Source organism: Dendrobates tinctorius, unplaced genomic scaffold (genome assembly GCF_039654945.1).
Source record: "Dendrobates tinctorius isolate UK_male_01 unplaced genomic scaffold, ASM3965494v1 ptg000086l, whole genome shotgun sequence".
NCBI lineage: Eukaryota > Metazoa > Chordata > Amphibia > Anura > Dendrobatidae > Dendrobates > Dendrobates tinctorius.
In genome coordinates, this window is record NW_027361754.1 from 18,552,518 (window position 1) to 18,562,588 (window position 10,071).

The following is a 10,071-nucleotide window of genomic DNA, read 5'->3' on the forward strand; positions in this document are numbered from 1 at the left end:
TTTATACTGATAACAAGTTTAAACAGATGCCATTACTACAGGTAATGAGTGGAGGAAAGAGGAGACTCTTAAAGAAGAAGTTACAGGTCTGTGAGAGCCAGAAATCTTGATTGCTTGTTTCTGACCAAATACCAATACCAAATTATTTTCCACCATAATATGCAAATAAAATGAAAAAAAAAAAAACAGACTGTGATTTTCTGGATTTTTTTTCTCAGTTTGTCTCCCATAGTTGAGGTCTACCTATGATGTAAATTACAGACGCCTCTCATCTTTTTAAGTGGTGGAACTTGCACTATTGCTGACTGACTAAATACTTTTTTCCCCACTGTATATTTCAGACTACAGTTAAAGAGATCTCTAAGACTGAATATACTATAATGGGTTTCAGATCACCAACCATATTCATTAGGCTATTCTATACATATTTCTATGACCTTATGTATAATAATTTGCAACTGTCCATATGCCTAGTCCACTTTTTAATTCCAATATGACACAAATATCAGGCAATACTTTGTCAATATACTTGCACCATTCACTACTCTTGAAATTCAAGTAAGTCAACAGTGTACACAAAGGTTAATTCTTTACAGTAATCCAGATTAAACATACTGTTTCAACAAGCATTGTCTTTCAGTATACTCCGCACACAGGCTGCATTTCAATAGCCATTGCAGGTCTGACCTCATGAACTCTGGTACTGGATATGTGGCCTTCTAATGCTGACATTACAGGTTAATTTCAATATGGACTAATCAATATATTACAATATGTAGGCTATAAGATATCCATATTTTTATTAGCACCACACTCCTGCTACTGCCATTAGAGGACAAGAGCGAGTACCCCCTTGGTGGTTTATGTAGGCTACTGTGGCTCGACTGTCCAATAATACTCTCACATGGTGACCCTGAGTCAATAGCCCCCCCCAACGCTCTTTTGACAGCCAGGAGCTCCCAGTTGTTGGAGGAAGGATTTTCTTCCCGACCCCAGGTTCCCTGAAGTCACAAGGTGTCTAGGTGGGTTCCCCACCCCCCAGGGGCTGGCTTCTGTTGTAACCAACTTGGATGCTCTGCTTACACAACACCCCCCCTGGGAGCTGAATCGATCTCTAACCACCACCTGAGTGACCAAATAACTGCCTCTGAGAGAGTTAATATCCCTTCTAGACGACCCTGCAGAACCAACTCACCCTCCGGCACACACCAATGAAGATCTCGTTTGGAACTGGGCCAACTTCACTGCCGGTATGCAGGCAGTTGGAGACCCTAGTAGTGACACTGCCCTCCTGAGGGTCATTCTCGGATTCGTCATTGCTGACAAAACTAGATCCTTGATTTTTCTCTTTTTTCCTCTGGTAGTCGACATTCCTGTCTCTCTGAGTCAGGCCTACAAAAACTTGTACTGTCACTGGTTCCAGTCTGGACTTTTGCAGGTTCAAATGCCATCCCAGAGTCTCTAAAGCGTCTGACTAGTTTGACTTAAGGGCCTGTCACACTAAGCGATATCGCTAGCAATATCGCTATAACGTCACTGGTTTTTGTGACGTTACAGCGATATTGCTAGCGATATCGCTATGTCTGATACTTACCTCCGACCGCTCCCCCGCTGGTTATCGCTGATCGCGCGAGAACGTCCTGGACCGTTTCTTGTCGTCAGCTTCCTGTGGAGAGACGAGCGTGGACGCGGGCGGGAGGACGTCAGGATCGCCTAGTGTGACAGGTAAGTAGCGACCCCCGACCCCTGCGATGTCGCTGGTGAGATCTGCCTTTGTGGCAGCTCACTAGCGACCACTTAGCGATGTACCAGCGATCCTGACCGCGTCATATCGCTGGTTGGGATCGCTGGTACATCGCTAAGTGTGACAGTACCTTTATTCCTGACAGTAAAGAGAATTCCCCACAATCAAAAAGTCGTCCAGATATGGTATCACCAAAATGTCCTTCTCCTTGAGATGAGCCGTCACCTCCGCAATCAGATTTGTGAATACCCGGGGGGCTACTGCTAGCCCGAAGGGGAGAGCTCGGTACTGAAAGTGATATACCCGACATTTTATTTGCACCGCTACCCTGAGGAACCTACGATCTTGTTTGCGGATGGGAACATGATAATATGCGTCCTTGAGGTCCAGGACCTTCATGTAACAATGTGAAAAGAGGACTTTTATCGCCGTTCTTACTGACTCCATCAAGAACGAAGGGACTACTAAAAATCTGTTGAGGCGTTTCAGGTTTATAATAGTCCTCCAAGAGCCGTCTATTTTTTTTATCAGAAATAGGGGGGAAATATAACCCCTTCCCCCTTTCTGCTATGGGAACTTCTTCTAGAACCGGCTTTTCTAACAACGACAATATCTCGTCCTTCAGGGTCTGCTGTTTTTGCTGAGAAGGTTGTACCGGTGTCTCTACAAAAGTCTGTGGTGGGAGATCGTGGAAATTCAATTTTAGGCCTGACCCCACAATCTACAGGATCCAGGCACTGGAAGAAATTCTTTCCCAGGCTGGGTGGAAGTAAGCGAGCCTCCCTTCCACCGGGAAAAAAGTCATACTGAGGGCTTTTTGGACTCTCTGGAAGGCTTCCTGAAATAGAAGTCTCTCCCTCCTTTGGACCGCTTGTCTGGCCTGTCCCATTCTTTGTATATCTGTCTTTTGGACCTGCGACCCCTTCGAAAGGATCGCCGAAAGAATGGAAAGGGAGGCTTCCGAAACACTTTCTTCTTATCACCGGCCTTTTCTAATATCTCATCCAGGGCCGGCCCAACAAAAACTTTCCTTTGCAGGGAAGAGAACAGAGTTTACATTGGCTTGCATATCACCAGGCCAACACGTCAGTCAGACTGCCCGATGTCCAGCATTGGCTAGAGCCGCTGACCTGGCCGCCAACCTTGCTGAGTCCACTGATGCCTCTGCCAAAAAGAATGCGGCTGCCTTAATGGTGGGGACCGCCGCTAGTATGGTTTCCCTTGGGACTTGCTATTCTAGCTGGTCCTCAAGATTATCCAGCCAGACTATCACGGATCTAGCCGTGCATGTAGCAGCAATGGGTGGCCTTAGTGCCCCAGCCGAAGATTCCAAGGTTGCCTTAAGGAAACTGTTTTCCTATCTAATGGCTCTTTTAATGACCCCAGGTCTTCGAACGGGAGAGAAAACTTCCATGAGATTTTTGAAACTGCCACATCCAACTTTGGGGCTTTGTCCCAGGAGGACGACGCTCCCTCATCAAAAAGGTATTTCCTCTTAAGGGATGTAATCACCTATGTTCTTCTGTCCGGCTTCTCCCATTCCCTTTTAATAAGGCCCTGCAACTGTTTATTCACAGGAAAGGTTCTACGTTTTTTCTTTTGTAGACCTCCGAACATAAGGTCCTGTGCCGACCTCTTGGTTCTTTCATCCATCAGCCCCATAGTGGCCGCACCGCTTTTATCAGTTTATCCGTTGCCTCCTCTGAGAAACTGAACTCCTCCTCTGAACTGCTAATGGATAATTACGACTGATCCGAATCCTCTGGTTCTGATACTGTGGACTCATCGTGTGACGAAGAGGATGGACGGGACCTCTCCTTCCCCCTACTGCCACTGACTGTCGGGGCCTGCAGTGTGCCGACTTACGCACTTCTGAATGGATTAATTACCTTAGGTCGGCTTAAAAATTAGGGGCTTCATCTCAAATTGCCCGTTTTATACAGTACTGGCATACTTTTTTACCCCATGTATTTTCTAGTTGCTGTTCACATAGGGGGCATACCCTACTCTTCAATTTCATCATACTTTTCCTATGCACCCCCGGATCCGAAAGATGAATGACACCAGAAATGTCTCCTCCAAAGACTATGGCTCCCTTCTTCCTGGCACCGTGATGGTCCGCCCGTATACTGCCCAAGTGGCCCCCACTACTGCTGCGACACAGGTGCTGGGGATCCTGATTCCCATGCCATGAAGGGTGTTTCTTATCTGTTTTATGGGCCAATAGCTGCTGCTCCCGCTGTGCTAGCTGTAGCTGCTCTAGTGACAGAGCCTCCATGTTGCCAGCTCTGTGTCTTGGCGCCGTGCCTTTTAGAATGCCAGCCAGCCTTAGGATGGCTACCATCCCCCTTTACCCCTGGCCTCACGCGGCATCGGTATGTGACTTCCAGTGTGCGCGCTCTTCCGCATCCTCTAGACTGCGCGTGTGTCCCAAGGAGACTACCGCTGTGCACCGGAGGAAGCTGCGCTAGCCCCTCTAAGGGCAGCCGGACTCCGATGCGCACGCTTCCCCAAATTACCTTCCGCGTTCCTAAGGAGCCCAGGAGAGCAGGAGGAAAGGTAAACGAACCTCCTGCGCCCTGCCCCCCATTGCTTCATGGACATTTAGCCTAGGCAAGCAGGGCAGCGGGTGCATCATAACACTGTCGTGCATCTCACCAGTTCCTGTGTCCCCCTTAAACTGCTCAGGGAGGTCAGAAAACACCCGGCCTCCGTGGCGCTACCATAGCTCTGGTTGTGGCCGCAGCAGACCCAATTCTGCCACAGATTGACCACCCCAGGCATCCTTTTCCAGCCTTCACTCCGGCACCGATGTACACTCGGGCTGTGGGTTCTGGGATCGAGCCTTCCCCCACACTTGCTCAGGGAGGGCAGCAAATCTGTGGCCCCTGAGGTGCTACCGGCACCTGGTGACGGATGCAGCAGACCCCTGGCTGCCAAACCCCATCCGTCCCAGGCATCCTCTTCAGTCTTCATCTCGAGGGTTCTCCATCAAGGACAAGAAACCAATTGCTACGGAGAGAGGGGCCGCCCTTATTATCTTGATGGCTTCTTGTCCTTGAAGGGCGGATCCCCCTCTCATGGGGCCATCATGGGTGACTGAAAAAAATGACGTTTATGACACAACATGAGCAAAACTTAAGGGGCTTTTGCACGAACAAAGTTAATTCTAACCAATAGATGCTGGAATAATAATGCATTTTGTTCCTCCTTTAAGTCTTTAACTGAAGATCAATAATTTAGGCTCAGAAAATTTGCAAACAGCAACACAAATCTCAGCTTTTTATAACTCAAGGACAATGGGAGCTCAAAGAAAAAATTTTCCTTTTTTTTTTTTTTTTCAAACCCCACATCCAGTAAAGCTGAGATCTGCATCAAAAAACAAATGTGGAGCAGGTCTAGGAGCCGGCCTCATGGCTGTATACAATACGCAGTATATAGATATCATACGATTACAGATATGGCGTGTAACATACCATGACGGCCTGGGGACGCTAATAAAGAGCTTCTGTCTTGTGGCAATATGGCGGCCGGTCGGATCAGCAAAGATTTACTAAAGGGGAAAACTGAAAACAGAAAATACAGAATAGTTACATCTAACGTACCAAGATGCACCAGGATCAATCATCCTATCCTAATAAATGCAAGTGCCCCCAACCTGGAGAGTGAAGGGGCGACCATGCTGGTTTAGTGCTGTGACCACCCGCTGTGCAGGAAACTTAGGCAATTGTTTAAAGCAGTGGTTCTCAACCTTTCTAATGCCGTGACCCCGCAATATAGTTCCTCATGTTGCGGTGACCCCAAACCAAAAAATAATTTTGGTGGCTACTTTAAAACTGTAATTTTTACATTATTAACCTTTTTTTACACCAGCAGGCTGTCTCGCAGGCTCTCTTGGCTCTCCGCCTCTTACCTCTCCACCTCCTAGGCTTCTGTCCTCCGCTTGCTGCGTCCGCCCACTGATGACGTCAGCAAGCGCCGGACACACGTAATGCGCTGCTATGGACTGTGGAGCATTCCCCCTCACCCCTTAGGCCCCGGACGGATGATGCAATCATGTCTGCGCATGCGCGCAGGCATTCAGTTTGGAACGCGCATCCATAACGGCGTGCGTTCTAGCTGAATAGCGCTGCTGCAGACAGTAACACGACTTCTCAGCGGCTAAAGCTATCGGAAATATGTATTTTCCGATGGCTTTAGGCGACCCCTGTGTTTTGGTCGTTCGACCCCCAGGTTGAGAACCGCTGGTTTAAAGGGTTATTTCCCCCTTAAAAAAAAAAAAGGTACTCCTCATCTGATCCATTAATGTCTATGGCAATAAATGCAGAGGAGGCAGATCATGGAGAACCTCTGCTCCATTCAGGTTCTAAAGCCCTGATCTGAAGAACATTGGGTCCACTAGAGGGATTCACTGGCTCTCTGGTGGGCCAACACAACCCTGCTGGAAGTCCCAGTGGTCAGACCCTCAACAATCAACAGGTTATTCCGCTTCATAGACTATTTTTTCAGGAATAACCCTTTAAAATCAAGGTGTTATGAACAATGTATTTAAAAAATAAAAAAAGATAACTTATTTTTCACATCACTTGTTGTATTTGGCACAAAAACACAGAAAAAGAAAATATGTCTTCATGACAAGTTTATAGGTACAGTGAAAGCAAATCCCATCCTTCCAAGATCCCCCATATGCAGAACATTCCTTCCATGTATTGAGGAATGCAAAAAACAAAATTTTCTGTTCAGCACAGATAATTAGACGGCCAGGATCCAGCCGGGTCACATGACACCCCTCGTGTTACATCCATTCACCAATGCTGCATTCTTGCAATCTTTTCTCTGGGTTTCCATAGAGAACGAGGCTGCGTGACGAGCGGATGTCTATTTTTTTTGTTGCTAGAATACAATGGCTTCACACGCTGCGTCCTATGTGCATAAAGCCAAGTATCACAGTCACGGCCTCAATATGTGCAAGATAAACGAGGCATCATACAGGGGGTATGGAAAGTATTCAGACCTCTTTAAATTTTTCACTCTCTGTTTCTTTGCAGCCACTTGGTAAATTCAAAAAAGTTCATTTTCTTTCTCATTAATGTACACTCTGCTCCCCATCTTGGCTGAAAAGAAACAAATGTAGACATTTTTGCAGATTTATTAAAAAAGAAAAACCGAAATATCACATGGTCATAAGTATTCATACCCTTTGGTCAGACACTCATATTTAAGTCACATGCTGTCCATTTCCTTGTGATCCTCCTTGAGATGGTTCTACTTCATTACAGTCCAGCTGTGTTTAATTAAACTGATAAGACTTGATTTGGAAAGGCACACACCTGTCTATATAAGCCCTCACAGTGCAAGTCAGACCAAATTAGTATCATGAGGTCAAAGGGAACTGGCCAAGGAGCTCAGAGACAGAATTGTGTCAAGGCACACATCTGGCCGAGGTTACAAAAGAATTTCCGCGGTACTCAAGGTTCCTTAGCGCATAGTGGCCTTCATAATCCTTAAATGGAAGAAGTTTGGGACCACAGAAGTCTTACTAGACCTGGCCATCCAGCCAAACTGAGCAATCGTGGGTGAAGAGCCTTGGTGAAAGCGGTAAAGAACCACCCCAAGATCACTGTGGCTGAGCTCCACAGATGCAGTAGGGAGATGGGAGAAACTTTCACAAAGTCAACTATCACTGCAGCCCTCCACCAGTTGGACCTTTATGGCAGAGTGGCCTGACGGAAGCCTCTCCTCAGTGCAAGACATATGAAAGCTAGCATAGAGTTTGCTAAAAAACACATGAAGGACTCCCAGACTATGAGAAATAAGATTAACTGGTCTGATGAGATGAAGATAGAACTTTTTGGTGATAATTATAAGCGGTATGTGTGGAGAAAACCAGGCACTGCTCATCACCTCCCCAGTACAATCCAAACAGTGAAACATGGTGGTGGCAGCATCATGCTATGGGGGTGTTTTTCAGCTGCAGTGACTGGACGACTGGTTGTCACTGAAGGAAACATGAATGCGGCCAAGTACAAAGATATCCTGGATGAAAACCTATTCCAGAGTGCTCTGGACCTCAGACTTGGCAGAAGTTTCACCTTCCAACAAGACAATGACCCTAAGCACACAGCTAAAATAAAGGAGCGGCTTCAAAACAACTCTGTGACCATTCTTGACTGGCCCAGCCAGAGCCCTGACCTCAGTCCAATTGAGTATCTCTGGAGACCTGAAAATCACTGTCCACTAGGGATGATCGAATAGCTTTGGATAGGTGCTTATCGAATAGCTGCCTCGCTCCAGATAATCAGCTGTTCGGCACTGCAGCTGCATGTGTCACGGCTGTGTGAGAGCCACAACACATGTATGGATAGTCAATTTGTTGAGACTGTCACAGAGCCAAAGAGAAAACACCGTGTGAACAACTGTAGTGGTGCCGAGGTAGGTTCCCAAACCATAAATGATAAAATGAAAACCTGGCACTCAACTTAGTGCTGTGAGGAGTGATTTATTGTAGTCCCAGATCAAAAACGTTTCAGTCAATTTAGACCTTCATCAGTTACGTGCTGTATGTCAAATGAAACAAATGGAGGGCGTCTTGTAAGTGTCCCAATATAGCCAAGATCCATGAGATGCTCAGAGGCAAAGCGGTGGAAACCGCGTCCAGGAGGACCAGGCTCGCACTCTCTCCCTGCCATACAGTAAGATTTATTTGCCTCTGAGCATCTCATGAATTTTGGCTATATTGAGACACTTACAAGGCACCCTCCATTTGTCACAGAGCCATGACGCATGCAGCTGCGGCACCGCACAGCTGATTATTGGGAGTGCCTTAGGTATCCGGGTTCCCGAGGCAGCTATTCGGATAAGCACCTATCCGAAGCTATTCGCTCATCCCTACTGTCCACCAACATTCACCATCCAACATGGCGGAACTGGAGAGGGTCTGCAAGGAAGAATGGCAGAGGATCCCCAAATCCAGGTGTGAAAAACTTGTTGCATCATTCCCAAGAAGACTCATGGCTGTACTAGCTCAAAAGGGTGCTTCTACTCAATACTGAGCAAAGGGTCTGAATACTTATGACCATGTGATTTCAGTTTTTCTTTTTTGATATATTTGCAAAAATGTCTATATTTATGTCTTTTTCAGTCAAGATGGGGTGCAGAGTGAACATTAGTGAGCAAAAAAATTAACTTATGAATTTACCAAATGGCTGCAATGAAACAGTGAAAAATGTAAAGGGGTCTGAATACTCCCCTACCACAGGGCTATCATTACTAGGGAATTTTTGTGTTGTCTCCTTCCTTTCTTCCATATACACACACACAACGTTGCCCTCTCATATTGCTAAGTGACAGCATAATATTGTGGCCCTTTGTTATTACGCTCATGGTCACTCTTTAAAGAAGAAAAGTGTCCAGTTTTTGCATTTTCTTTCCTTTCAGATCTAGGCGAGATCCCCGCTAGCACAGTGTAGCACAGTGAGAAAGTCTCACAATGCAGAGGCAAGTTCATCACACTGAAATTCTCCTGGTGATTTTCTTATGGTGCTAGGGGGATCTCGCCGAACCCGAATAGCAACACGCACTTCCTTGTGATGTCCATGTTCGGTGTTCGTGCCCCAACAGTAGGTGTTCGGTACAAACGCTGAAGTTAACTGTTCAGGATCGTCCATCTCTAGTGGCGGGTCTTTATGTTTTCAATTTTATTTTTCTCCGTTTTAAAAGTGCAATGGGAAAGCCTCAGAAAAGGATACACTATGCTCATCCTGGAGGGTTGTTTTTGTTTTTTTTTTTAACTCCTTTAAGGCATCCTGAGAATGAAGGGACTACCGCCATCACTTACTAGAAGGGGAATATCCCTTTAAATTCCTCGGTGGTCACTTGAGCAACGCGTCGTACCGGCCAATGGGCTCCATTACGATCGCAATGTCGCATATGACATCATGGAAAGTCCATACCGGCTGCCATTCTGCTGGTACCAGTCACATGACACAGGGTGCAGCACATCACAAGCCCACCCAGAAAACCCCAACCACCCTGCACCCTCGAAGCTACACACGTCCTGTAACCAAAACTCTGCAATTTCTGATACTTTTGTCAGGAACAATAAAGATATCATGAAAACATTGAGGAAAGAAAAATAAGCCACATAAGTTTAGGAGCCCCGGGCTCACCTCTGCCTGCCCTGCACACAGCGCCCACTCTCACCAGAGCCGCCATCTTGCCTGACACCCAACCAAGGTGACACCGCGACCAGGAAGTGAAACAGCGCGCCGCGGTGCACTGTCAACAAAACTTTATTGCTACAAAATGTCTCGAAAAAACTTTATTAG

At 46.5% G+C, this 10,071-nt stretch overlaps 1 protein-coding gene across 1 annotated transcript in view; it reads right to left on the reverse strand.

Annotated features, from left to right (window-relative positions):
• Positions 1–10,050, reverse strand: part of SDHD (succinate dehydrogenase complex subunit D) — a 28,070-nt gene extending 18,020 nt beyond the window's left edge. The window contains exons 1-2 of the mRNA XM_073585123.1: positions 9,913–10,050; positions 5,221–5,310 (exon numbers count right to left, since the gene is read on the reverse strand). Of these exons, the coding sequence (XP_073441224.1) occupies positions 5,221–5,310; positions 9,913–9,958 (136 nt within the window). The 5' untranslated portion in view covers positions 9,959–10,050. The remainder of the gene's footprint in view (positions 1–5,220; positions 5,311–9,912) is intronic.
• Positions 10,051–10,071: the final 21 nt, after the last annotated feature.